At 39.1% G+C, this 13,754-nt stretch overlaps 1 protein-coding gene across 1 annotated transcript; it reads left to right on the plus strand.

Annotated features, from left to right (window-relative positions):
• The first annotated feature begins 746 nt into the window (after positions 1-746).
• Positions 747-8,009, plus strand: LOC102204553 (putative all-trans-retinol 13,14-reductase). The gene is made up of 11 exons (XM_005725887.1): positions 747-903; positions 2,064-2,246; positions 2,554-2,795; positions 2,896-3,091; positions 4,038-4,235; positions 4,320-4,439; positions 4,551-4,689; positions 5,281-5,390; positions 5,863-6,029; positions 6,221-6,380; positions 7,809-8,009. The coding sequence occupies exons 1-11, from the start codon at positions 747-749 to the stop codon at positions 7,976-7,978; spliced, it is 1,842 nt and encodes a 613-aa protein (XP_005725944.1). The 3' UTR covers positions 7,979-8,009.
• The last annotated feature ends 5,745 nt before the right edge of the window (positions 8,010-13,754 follow it).

Here is a 13,754-nt window from a genome sequence, read left to right on the forward strand (position 1 = left end):
AATATAACATTGGTGCAGCAGGTCTAATTTCAGTGTTATTAGGCTCATTTTCTTCTATTCTGCAAGAAGTCTGACTCTTATATTCACCAGTAATGATTTTTAAAATGCTAAAATTTACTGAAGCAAGTTCCCTCAGATGACCTGTTGTAAAAACATAAAATTGGACATGAAGTCCAAGAAGACTTCAATACAATATTATCTAAATTGTCTTATCAGATACGAGCAATTACAACTATCTCTATCTAGATTTGCCGTGAACGCTCTAGATTGACTGAATGCAGTTTATGCAATAAAATGGGTTATTGATTTGAAATTAATATCTTTAGTATTTATTCTTTAAAACAATTGGCATTCAGATTCCCCTACACAGTTTCAGTATCTTTAACATTTTAGGAATTTCTTCAAAAAAACAACAACAACAAAACAATTAGACCAGTTCCTAATTTTCCTTTGATGTTTTTGTCTTTGCCCTAAATGAGTGCTCAGCAAAAAAAGCATTACACACCATCGTTATTGTAATCTGTTATCACAGGAAAAATGGGCCTTTCGCCACTTTACTGCTTGTCATAACACATATATCACTACATAGCAATCTCTTGCCCCCTTTTCCCCAGACCTTTGGCATTCAGCACGATAAAAAGGTGCCTCCTCAGGGAGGCGAGTGTTTAGATCACACCTGCAATTGCTGCCGTGTACAATCCTGCTGCAGATCGAGATCCAGAATCAGCGATTTGACAGTCTCTGAGATGTGGCTCTTGATTTTCTTAGTCTGCCTGCTCATATGTGCAGGTAGCACATACTGGTACCTGTTTGGGAAACCGAGCCCCTTCTCGCTCGACTCAGTGAGACCCCCTGCACCGCGGGAGTTTGATCAGAAGAAGCGCGACAAAGTCATCAAGCAAGGTAAAATGACTGCAGGTGAAAAGAGCTGGATGTAGCATCAGTATAAAGTTGTTCCTGGATAGTCAGAATTCCTGGATAATTAGCCCAGCCTAGAAAGGGAGGGGAACATAAACAAGTTTTTATTTTTATTATATCACTTCAAGATATTATGGCCTAACTTTAAAAAAAAAGTCAGTGAGTCATTCATACAGGAAGAACGAATTCAAATCTTTCTTCAAAAAGTTCATCTTAAGGGTGTGATTATTATATTATGCTCCTCTTTTTATAAAATGATTTTTAACAAATAAAGAGTTCTATATTATATCTATTTTGTATGAAAAGTTTTACATTTAGGCCAAATTATAAAAAGCAAAAATATTCAAAAGCTCAACTGTTAAAAATCAGTTAAACAAAAATGAAAACACATTCTGTTATTAATAAACCATATATTTAAAGAAGTACAATTGCCACATGGGGGCAGCACGTTCGTTAACACTGGTGCAAACTGTTGCCTCGCATAAAGAAGATTCCTGGTTTATGCTCTAGCTGGAGTGGGTTTCCTCCTACAGTCCAAAAACAAGCCACTGAATGTAATTGGTGATTCTAAATTGTACATGGATGCTAGAAGGATATAGAATAAAGCACTGTATGAAAGCACACAGTATTTTAGTGCACTAAAATTCCAGTTTCTATGTTAAGCAAAGTTACTGTTAATTTAAAAACCTTTACTTTGCATTGAACAGAGGTTTCTGTGACACCAGTCTGACGAGGTAAAGATTTTACCTTTTATTTAATGCATTATCTATGCATTAAATAAATACATAGATAATGAATATAGATATCTGAAATGAATTTGCTATAGTCATTATAAGTGCTGATACTGTTATCTTAGTGATCTTAGAGATGAGAAAACTGTCACTAAATAAACCGACTGTTTTTCCATGTGTGCTTTATCTTAATTAGATTACAGCTATTGCTAATGGGAAAACACAGATACCAGCACCAGTTCAATGTTTATGACAAGAGAAGTGCACAACCTTCAGCCTGTATTATGTAACACAGGTTGCAAACGATGCATTTTGACGTCCCAGTTTCAGCACTTGGACACAATAAAATTTATAATGGACTTTTATGATAACGATGGTTTATGATAACACCACCATCTGTATGTTTCTGTGCAGGTTTCAGCGTTGACAAAGTGCCCAAGAACCTGGATGTCATCGTCATCGGCAGTGGTATTGGTGGTCTGACGGCTGGAGCCACACTGGCCAAAGCAGGAAAGAAAGTGCTGGTGCTGGAGCAACATGACCAGGCCGGAGGCTGCTGCCACACTTACATAGAGAAAGGCTTTGAGTTTGATGTCGGTGAGAAATCTTCTATGACTGACACATAAGTATCACTCTTTTTAAGGAACTGTTACATTTTCCAGAACAGTCATTTGGAGAATCATTAGAGATTCATGCTAACAGCTTGAATTACATAAAAAATAACTGACACAGAAAGAATAATGATACAACTAAAGCAATAGGCTGATGATAATTTGGTCTGTCTAGGGTGACAGCTGCTTTTTCAGAGAAAGAGCAAATAAAGGCATGCGCTCAGCCATCATAACCCTACAGTCTTAAAAATCATTCTTTTCTATCTAAAAATGTTCACTTCCTTCATCTTCAGGGCTTCACTACATTGGCCAGCTCCATGAGAACAGTCTGCTGCGTATCGCCTTTGACCAGATCTCAGAAGGCCAGCTGGAGTTTCACCAGCTCGATCAACATTTTGACACCATTCAAATCGGCCTGGGCAACGAAAAACGAGAGTACACCATCTACTGTGGGAAAACTGAGATGAAAGCTCACCTGATGAAGCAGTTTCCAGATGACACAGAAGCCATTGACAAGTTCTTTAAAATCATGAAGGTGCTGTTGTTACTTCATCACTTATTACACACATATTTCAGTCTCAACTGTCGGAAGCTTTAAAATAAAATGCTTACAAATTCCCCTGTTTTTTCAACAGATCTCAGCTAAGAAGACGCACTACCTGGCAACTCTCAAGCTTATCCCGCAGTGGGTGTCTTTATTCCTGCTGAAGTCAGGCATTGCAGACCTCATCTCTCCAGTTTTCCGCCTCTCTGGCACATGTGCAACAGATTTTGTGAACACCTTGACCAGCAACAAGGATCTCCATACCATCTTTTCTTACTTTTTCTATGGTATGAACTCAAAAAGTTATCGTCATAACAGAAAACATAAGATATAATATAGTTATTTATTTATATTTTTGCCACTGAAAATAAAATACTTTTGGATATCTAGAAGTCAAAATTTAAGGTTGTTATATCAAAATCTTGAGTCAGATATCTCAAAATTTCAACTGAACTCCAACCTGAAAAAAAACCTTTTGATTTTGAGTTAAGTTGAAAATTGTTCCATATCATGAGACACACAACAAAAGAAAACAAACAAAAAAAGAGAGAGAGACATATACATAAGCCTTGCTATGTTAAATCAATACCAACAGTAATGTCTTGCCACATCACAGAAGTGTAGATCCAATGTGTCCCGAAGATGGGTGGGAGCTTGGGTTTCCCATTAGTTTTTAGAAATCATATACTGTATATGTGGTACATATTTGGGGACAAGTTAAAAGAGAAAACCATCATAAGGTGTCTGGAATCAGGTGTTGGGACACCAGTTGTCAGAAGATCTTTTTTTAATGGTCGAGAGCAGTTAAAAAAAACAAAAAAAAATCTCTCATCTAATGAGTAAAAGCGTCATAGCATATGATTTACATCAATCCTCGAGGTGGACATGGTTACTCCGAACTTGTATTGATTTGCAGTGAGACTTCTAGGTAAGGGAAATAGAGGCTGTAATATTATCAGGGGCCCACAATAATAAGACTACAAACCCTGAGATAAATATAAAAAGTTACTGTGCGCAATATGTACTGTATAATAGGGGTATGCAATTCATCAACTTTTTAAAAATTCAGTTACAATTTTGTCTTCTAGCAATTAATCAAACAAGAAAATAACAAATATTGTGCCTCATTCTGTTTTGCAGTAATTCCCTTCCTTTCCTGCTGTCGCCCCTGTAAAAAAGGGCCAATTTCATCCCTTGCGGCAGATTTAGTTCACTTATTCTTTATGTATATAGGTGTGCCACCAAAGGACTCCAGTGTCCTGATGAATGCCCTCATGATTCATCACTACAAACGAGGAGCGTACTACCCTAAAGGCGGGGCCAGTGAGATTCCTTTCCACATCATTCGCACCATTCAGAAATATGGAGGAAACTGCCTGGTGAGAGCTCCCGTCTCCCAGATCCTGGTTAATGAAGAGGGAGCTGCTTATGGTGAGAGCAGAATCCACCTCATTTTTAAAATCAGTGTATGGTTAAGTTATTGTCAAGTCAATAGTGTGTGTTTGTTTGAGATAGGTGTAAAGGTGAGGAAAGGTCAAGAGGAAGTGGAAATTCATGCGCCTGTGGTGGTTTCAAACTGTGGAATCTTCAATACGTTCCAGAAACTTCTACCCCCTGAGATACAAGCCAAACCAGGTGAGAAACTTTACTGAAACTGAGGTAAAGTTGGCCAGAGTGACAAATGCAAGTGAAGTGAAGACGATACAAGGTGATAAATAATGTCTAAGTAATGCTTCTATATTATAGATATTCAGCAACGACTGAACATGATGAAACATGGCAGAGGATCATTATTAGTCTTCTCTGGCTTTGATGGAACAAAGGAGGAACTGGACCTCGTTTCCACTAATTTCTGGCTGTTCAAAGACAATGATATGGACAAGTCGTGAGTATTGCAGAGCACCGATTGCAAAGAAGAGAAAGGCAGCATTAACCAACCACAAGAGGGCGCTGCCGTATCAGAATAAACAAGAAAATCTCTCCTGCTCAAGTCTCACACATTTTTATAGATACAATCTTATTTCAGAACAAAGAAAAAACACCATAGCTGAACATTATGCTAAATATTTTATTTAAATAAACACAGTATATGGCTTATGATGTTTTTTTTTTTTAAGTTAAAGGTCCTTTCTTGTTCGCTACATAGGGCAGAAGATCAGTCATGTTCATCTCCCTTTGTCTGTGTTTTGTCCAGTCTCCGTGTGCTCTATTTTCCCTCTTTTCTACTTTTTCCCTTACCCACCCAACCGGCCATGCTTGAGCCTTGTTCTGCTGGAGATTTCTCCCTGTTAAAAGGTAGTTTTTCCTTCCCACTATTGCCTAGTGCTTGCTCATAGGGAGTCACTTGATTGTTAGGACTTTCTACAGGTGAGGTGACTGTTGATGACCGGTACTACCTAAATAAACCTTAATTTAATTGAAACGGAGTTAAGATTGCTCTTTATGGGATTTATGATTTGTATTTTTTTTATTTTAGGATGGAGGACTACTTTGGATTGAGCAGAGAGGAAGCACCTGATAACATCCCCATGATTTTCATCACAGTGCCATCTTCTAAAGACCCTGAAGCCACGATAAGACATCCTGGTACATATTAATAACAATTACTCACTATTTCTACAGTTTCCAAAGGATATTTATGAGATCTAACAAAACATATTTTAAATGAGGATTAAAGTGCTCTATACTCTCAAGACTCTTTGCAAGATTTGAATGATTTTGAATAAATAACACTGTCCATCCCTCTGCCTGAAAGAAGCTGTTTTAGCGCCCTTCCCCCTTTCTTTAAGCCATCTTCTTCTGATAGGCTGGGTCGATGACTATATAAGGACATCCTCTCTGTTTGATACTATAGAAAGCCAGGAGAAGAAAAAAACTGTCAAAAACTGGGCATTGAGGGCAGTCTGAGGTCTCAGCTTTTTACATGAACATATGTTGACCTCAAAATTTTAAACGTCGAGCACATCAAGTATTTAGCTTTGGCATATTTTATACGATCTAACACAGAACTGAAAGTCCACACAAATTAAGAGTGGTGACTTGCTGTTCATTTCTACAGGAAAATCCTGCATGACAATACTCACCATGGTTAACTATGAATGGTTTGAGCAATGGAAAGACACTACTGTCCGCAAAAGGGGTGATGAATACTACAATTACAAAATGCGATTTGCTAAGAACCTCTTTGACTGGGCCTGCACTGTGTTCCCTAAAATTAAAGACAAGGTAGGATCCGTCATGTTTAGATGTGATTCTGCTGTTTTTTCTGCTGTATGTTAAATGTAATAAAAAATATACTTTTAAGGAATAAAGAAACAAATCAAAAGCTATTGGTAATGTATACAAACTATTAATGCTTGTTTGTTGACATCAAGTAGGAAGGGTTTTGTTAAATCTGCATGTGTTGTGTTTTTCAGTTGGTTTTCCAGGATGTGGCGACGCCACTGACAAACATGCACTACCTGGGTGCTCAGCATGGAGCCATGTACTCCGCTGAGCACAACCTGGAGCGTTTCTATGCTGAGGCCGTAGCCAAAAACAGATGCAACACCCCAGTCAAGAACCTGTACATCTCAGGTATGAAAATATGGATTTTATGCTAAAAATCATCTGCAAGAATTTAAATCGTATCAATTAGGTTTTAGGATAGAGTAAAGGAAGGGTATATACTGTAGATAGATTCCCAATCATCAAATTATTTTGAATCAGCTAGAAATCAAACCAAGCGTTTTTGGTTTAATAGTTAGCTTTATGAGTATTGACAGGACTTTAATTTAAGACCACTTTTCAGTTTCACAAATAAATAATAAATTTCATAAATGAAAGGTAGAAACAGCAACACTGAGCTGTGAGCAACTGTGAGCAACTTTATACACAAAAGTGACCCGTGGTCCTCAAGTTCCCCCCCAAAAATGCATACAGATTTACCATACAGCAAAGTTTAACCAATCTTAAACTGTTGCTGCGATATAACAGAATGCAAGCTGTTTTCTAGATAACTGAATAATAAAACTTGATTTAAGCTGAAGGAAATACTACTTTTATAGAGAATATAATGCTCTTAAGCTTATCTTTTTTTCAGGCTTAATAATGAGCTGTTCTTTGAAAAAGCATAATAACTGCACTTGGTTCCAAGATTATCTGGTTCTTGAAAACCATCATCTTATTTGTGGGACTGGGAAATTGGCTTTTGAGTATAGTGTTTACAGCTATCTGCAGAAGCTTGTAAATTTAGATAGGCTAATCCCTTTTAATCAATATAAGTCCCTTTTGGTGAACAATGTACAGTTTTCTTGGAACTGACATTTTTCATGCTGATGTCCTTGCCTTCTTGGTATCATGTATATGATAACTTTATGGGTTTTAATTCCTTTATTATATTTTCATGCACTCAGCGCCTTTTCCTGTTTAAATGAAAGGTTCGAGAGGAGGTGGAAGGATAGTAATTGACAAGATAATGCTTTTAAATATGACAGTTTACTTTCGCTGTATCTGTTAGCAGCAAATAAGTCGCCTTTTGCTGGTGACTACAATGGTGCTATGAAAACATGATCATAAAAAAGTCCCAAAGCAGAGACGAATATATTATTGGGGGCGATCGTGGCTCAAGAGTTGGCAGTTCGTCTTGTAATCGGAAGGTTGCCGGTTTGACAGTCTCGGCCGTTGTGTCCTTGGGCAAGACACTTCACCCGTTGCCTACTGGTGGTGGTCAGAGGGCCCGGTGGCGCCAGTGTCCGGCAGCCTCGCCTCTGTCAGTTCACCCCAGGGCAGCTGTGGCTACAATGTAGCTGCCATCACCAGTGTGTGAATGTGTGTGTGAATGGGTGAATGACTGAATGTAGTGTGAAGCACTTTGGGGTCCTTACAGACTAAGTAAAGCACTATACAAATACAGGCCATTTACCATTTATTTAAGAAGCTTCAGAAGAAAGAACACACCGATTTGAATCTGTCTTCCAAGTAACGTCTCATACAGAGGTATGCATGTGTGGCTGTGTCTTCCAGGCCAAGATGTGTTCAGCAATGGGATAGCTGGTGCTCTGCATGGTGGACTCCTCTGTGCCTGTGCTGTGTTGGACCGCATTATCTACATTGACTTGCTCCTCCTCAAGAAGAAGCTGAAGAGAAGGAAAGCCAGAGAACTGGCAAAGCTGGCTCAGAAGAAACTGCAGTGAAATTGCTCTCTTCTTCCCCTGCAGGACAAAAACGGAACTACACAAGTAGGGTACAACAGGACCCTGAAATATTGTGGGAAGCTCACGAGAACACAACACTTGTTGAAATTCTCGAATCCTAATTTTTTACATTAGAATTCACTTATTTGATGGATAGGATGTCTTGTTTTTATTAAGGGAAATAATCCACTTGCAATGAAGACTCAAATTTAAATAGATTTTTATTCTTTTGTTGTTGTTTTTTGTGTTTGAAATGATCATTATGACTGCGGCAGATACTAAAATAAAGTCTGTAGCCTGCTGGTTCACTCATAAAAATCATATTTTGCATCATATTTTGTCACACTAACACATCCATTTCTCACCTTGTTTGGCTTTAAGGTTTTCATATATGCTAATCACAAATTATCTTAACAATATATTTAATAATCCATCAAGTACTTACAGATGTTTTCAGTTGTGGTTATTGTGCTGTTAACAAATACTGAAAGCAATTTTAAGTAAACTGCAATGCTATATTATTTAAATCAATATTTCTGGGATGGTTGGGATGGTTTTATGAGAAATGGGTATATATTCGTACTTTTTTGTGTGCACATAAAAAAAAGATGCAGGATTTTCACAAATTATCGTATCAATCTTTCAACAATAATTATTTTATAGTGTTGTGTCAAATAGGTTATTATTTTTGCTGTTTATTTAAAGATCTTTTACAGGTGAACTGAGATTATAAGGCCCCTGTGGGTTTAGTTCCCACCTATGTTGTTCTGACCTGACTTCCAAACCCTCGTTTTGTTTGTTTAACTGCTGAAATCAAACATATGAGGGGAAACCTCAGACTTCCTGCAGCAAGTGAACATTTCCTTAGTAAACGGTGGGCAGATTGGTTGACAAGCTGTGGTTTGTAGAGGACGACTGGGGGGATCCGAGGAGAAGAATGTCCCCTCTGTCCAGGCAGACGGTGGTATGCCAGCACCTCTTTCCCTCCCTGTCAGCCTCCAGTCCCTCTGCTCTACAAACCCTGGATAAGCTCCTACAGCAGTTAAAGTTACAGTAAAAAAGCTGCAAGCTTTACTATCTTTCATACAATGCTTTAGAATAAAAAGGGCCAAAATTAAATTGAAGGAATGAGGAGCTAATTATACTGACTGTGTCTTGCTGGAACTTCAGTACACCAAAACTTGTAATTACCATGGCATGATAAAGTGCACAACATCACCCGAAATAACTATTACTTTCCTACACTGAGTTCTGACTGACTCACAGACCAACTTAAATCCAGTTTTTCCCTTTTTTCAGTTAAGGAATCAAGTTTACTCATCCTTTTTTTTTTTTTTTTAGTGACGTGGCTTCACGGGAGACAGCCTGTCGGATGGCTGGCCTGTCCATTAATTTGGACCAGGCTGAACTACTGGATGCAGCTCAAGGTTCCCAGAGAAAGACTCTTCCAACAGTGTACATTGTTGTTTTGAATGACAAAAACCACTGGACTGAAACATGTTTATGTCCCCTTCATTATTTTGTCCAACATGACCTAATTTACATGAACCTAAACTATACCACATGACCTGCAAAAGTAATTAAATGTCCATCAACCTATGCTATACTTTCTTTTCTTACTATTAATGCTAAACTGGCAGCCTTTGTAACATTACACCTGCAAAACACAAGCTGTAGATCACAGAGGAGGGTTGTAGGTTCAGAATTTTCTGTGTGAAGTTGCATATTCTCCCTGTGTTAGTGCAGGTTTCTCTCGGGACCTCCAGGTTCTCCTGCAATGAAAATCTCAGTTAGTGCTGCCTACGCATGGTTAGATCTCTAACCCAACCTGAAACTAGAGTTGGTGTTCTCGTCTTCTTTAATACCAATAAATGGTAAATGGCCTGTATTTATATAGCGCTTTACTAGTCCCTAAGGACCCCAAAGCGCTTTACATATCCAGTCATCCACCCATTCACACACTGGTGATGCCAAGCTACATTGTAGCCACAGCTGCCCTGGGGCGCACTGACAGAGGCGAGGCTGCCGGACACTGGCGCCACCGGGCCCTCTGACCACCACCAGTAGGCAACGGGTGAAGTGTCTTGCCCAAGGACACAACGACCGAGACTGTCCAAGCCAGGCTCGAACCGGCAACCTTCCGATTACAAGGCGAACTCCCAACTCTTGAGCCACGATCGCGCCGATACAGATTACTTTATTTGGACGTTTTACAGTTCACGCAATTCTAATAATTTACACCTACTTTCAACTTATCACAAGTAAAAGTTTGTTCGTATGTAAGTCCAAAAAGTAAATAACAGAGAACAAAAACTAAAGGGGTTGTTTCCTCTCAGTTTTCACTAAAAATACAACCACATTCTGAAAAGAAAATTATGTGACCTAAAGTGGGCAGATCATAGGAGAAATTTTAGGTTTTCTTGACCAGCACAAGCACCACCTCAACCCCCTTTCTCTTTTTTCCTCTCACAGACGGCTCCCACATGTTTAGACATGCTCTTGCACCAGGAGAGGCCCAGAGGGTCAAATTTTAACAAAAGCAGTCCATTCTTTCCACTGCTTTGACTACTCTGCAGATCTACACCATTAAATGAGTGCTGCTGTGATTGACTGGCAGTCCAGCGACACAACCACCTTTAAAAAAAAAAGAAAAAGCATTTGCATAAAGCAGACAGCAAACTTGCAAACACTGTAGCAGCAGGCTTGGCTCAGCGAGTAGTCATGTTACCAGGCTCTCGTTTCTGTGCTTCAGCCAGATTTTCTTCTTTTCCAGATGTTGGAGCTCCTCCCTGCTGGCCGGCCACAGCCTCCCACAGCTTGCACTCAGCCAGCAACCACAGCTGCTACCAATATGAGAACTCTGAGAAGAAAGTTTTAGGCGACACAGAGGAGAGGAAGACCCAGTCTGAAGTTTGCACTTAGGATCAGACTGGGCTTAAAGGCAAGAGCAGGTGAAAAAAAGAAAGAGCCAGCCGAGTTAGGGTCACTCCTACTTTACTAACCCATCATAGTTGATGTTCTTTAAAACCTTTGTAAGCTGCATTATATATACACCCTTTTTTTCCACCATCTAATATGTAAAGACAAAACATTTTTTGTCGTGTCTTTTTTCCTTGATTCCTTCAAATCAGTTGTTTTCCTGCTTTGCAAAGATCACAAACTTCTTCTGTGATTTCGATAAAAAGCTGATGTTTGGGGCCATCTCTCTGTTGAGCTAAATGGAAAATCCAAGGAAAATGGCAGCTTCCCAAAACTCTCTTTTGTCTGCATGAAAAACCTTCCACAATCTGAAACTAGTTGTTATGTCTTTACACTTAGAGCTCACAATATCAGCTTAATCATTTTTAAAGTCTCAGTTTAAGGTACATACTATATCATTGGATAAATATCTGCCTCTTTATTTGATTAAAGCTACACTGGCTTCACTATCTAGCTACCAAGTGCTCTACAAGTAGGGTTCAACAATAGTGTTGAACCAAAGCAGTAAATCTCAGGGTAGCTGCTGAACAATGAGCTTTCCATGTTGGCTAATTACGAAAATGACTCCTTTCACACTCTCAGTTTTCCTTTTACTTGTACTAAAACATTGCCTATGTTTGCATTGAAATCAAGAAACTAACTACCAGACGGCACCAGACATGCATGCTGGCTGATAGGGTTAAAGTGCCAGCAGTTCCTCCAAGGCCACTTGAAGCTAGCTCCAAAAGTGAATCAATCACTGTAGAATGCCACATTAAAATACCCTATTTTACCCCCATATCTCACTTTGACACAAGTGGATCTCACCAAATTTGGACACTTCTCAGACCAAAAAACAAACATTTAGGCTTTAAAATCTAGACTCCAGAAATGAATATGTGACATCATGATGACACGTCTTCCTTTTATATACAGGTTATGATAATATCAGGTAGGCAGTGCATGCTTCATGCACAATTTAATTCTGTGGATTTAAATTCAGCACAACACCTTCTTTTTTAAACTCACAAAAATTCTCCTTCCCAGCCTAACAGCAGAAATGAATGTGTCTTGGCAGGCCTATACTTTCCCTTTTCATCTGTTTGATATATTTGATGTAAGACTACTGCATGTTTGGAGCTTGGCTGGAAGAGAGAGCAAGAGAGAACAGGGAAGAGAGAGGACCAAGTGCCAGAGGGGCCCAAAGACAGGAGAACACTGGAGGCTAACTTTGTATATTCACATCTCTTTTTTTATGAAAGGGTAATTTTGGGTATTCATCCAGCGCACTTTTTAAAGTCAAGTGTCTATTCCTGTAATTATTACCTCTATATCGGTTAGATAGAAAACATCTGGACCGAGTTTTGTGTCCATTTATTTAAAACTCAAACAGAATAAGTTGGCGCCACGTTGCTTAAAGAAAATTAAAGTAATAATTATCTGGCAGACTAAAAAGTCACCCTCAATTACACCATGTGTTGAGCTGTACTGATGATATGAATCTCTGGCTTGAATCCATTATTAGCAATTTCTAACAGCTGAGCAATGTAACATAGAAAAAAGATGTTATCTTTTTGCTTAAATGAAAGAATTTAACTCTTTGCTCTTTCACACCCATCTGCACTATGTGACTACAGCTCCACCTTCCAGTGGCTGCTTCGGACACAATCCAGTCTCATATTTCACCGTTTGGTCGTCACTCCAAGCCCGTCCTCCACTAATGCTCATTTCCCTAATGCATCCGCATTCGTCATCTCATGTTTACACCATGAGGGAGCTTCTAAAGTTCAGGGGAGCTTATGCACTAGATGGGGCTCTTCTGTGGGTTTAATCCCAGTCAGCCCTCTTAGGCGATGACTCCTCAACACATGACTATTATAGACAGTCATTTTTTTTAATGTGGCGTTTTTCCCTTTGTGAATCAGGCATCCAAGTACAGAAAGTGTTAAATGCTGCGCAGGCTGAGCAACCCTCTGGTGCACACTGTGATTGCGGGGAAGTATAAATAAACTTAATTTAACTTTTTTTTCACATTTAAAATTAAAAGGAACAAAAATAGATTTGTTCTTGAGCTCACCTCAACAACATACCCTTTCCACATCCCTGCAAACGTGTTACACAGTTTGCTGAGACATGCTTAGCTCGTGATCTGCATGCACACCAAGTGTTTACTTTTGTACTTAACATAGAGGTGGGAAACATTTGGCCAGAAGGTGGCAGACTTAATACCTTCATAAACAGTTTAAACTGAATTTATTATTATATTACTTTTGCATGTGGTACAAAAACTTCTGGACTGTTATAATTAAATATGTCCTCTAATTAATTACATCTCCACTTCAATCTCCAGCTGAGGTGCTTAGTTTTAATCTCCTCTGTGGTGTAGATTTTGTTTTCCTACTGGGAGGGGGTGTTTTCTCTGGCTTCTACTCACTGGTCCCAGATCTAACTAAAAAGCCGTGCAAATTAATGACCCCAGAGGGGTCGTACCTACATGTTTTTACTTTGGCATTCAGGCACTGTGGAAAGGCAGGATTAGTTTAAACATCTAAAGGGGTTAAGGAGCATGTAGACAATTTTGGGGCTTCATAAAGGTTTTCTACCATCACCTTTTCCTCTTTCAGTATGAGATAAAGACTAAGGCAAAGCTGGAGGTTATTATTACAGACGAGATGCTCTGGCTCATGATTCACCCTCATTGAACTCATGTGTTTGGTCTTCCAGCGAGATGAGTGTGATTAAATTTCCCCACTGCAAACGCTGCACCACAGACAAAGACATCACTGGGACCACAATGAGTGACTCCACCTTTAGCCTT

Source organism: Pundamilia nyererei, unplaced genomic scaffold, assembly GCF_000239375.1.
Source record: "Pundamilia nyererei isolate P.nyererei 1_Seehausen unplaced genomic scaffold, PunNye1.0 scaffold00017, whole genome shotgun sequence".
Taxonomy (NCBI): Eukaryota; Metazoa; Chordata; class Actinopteri; order Cichliformes; family Cichlidae; genus Pundamilia; species Pundamilia nyererei.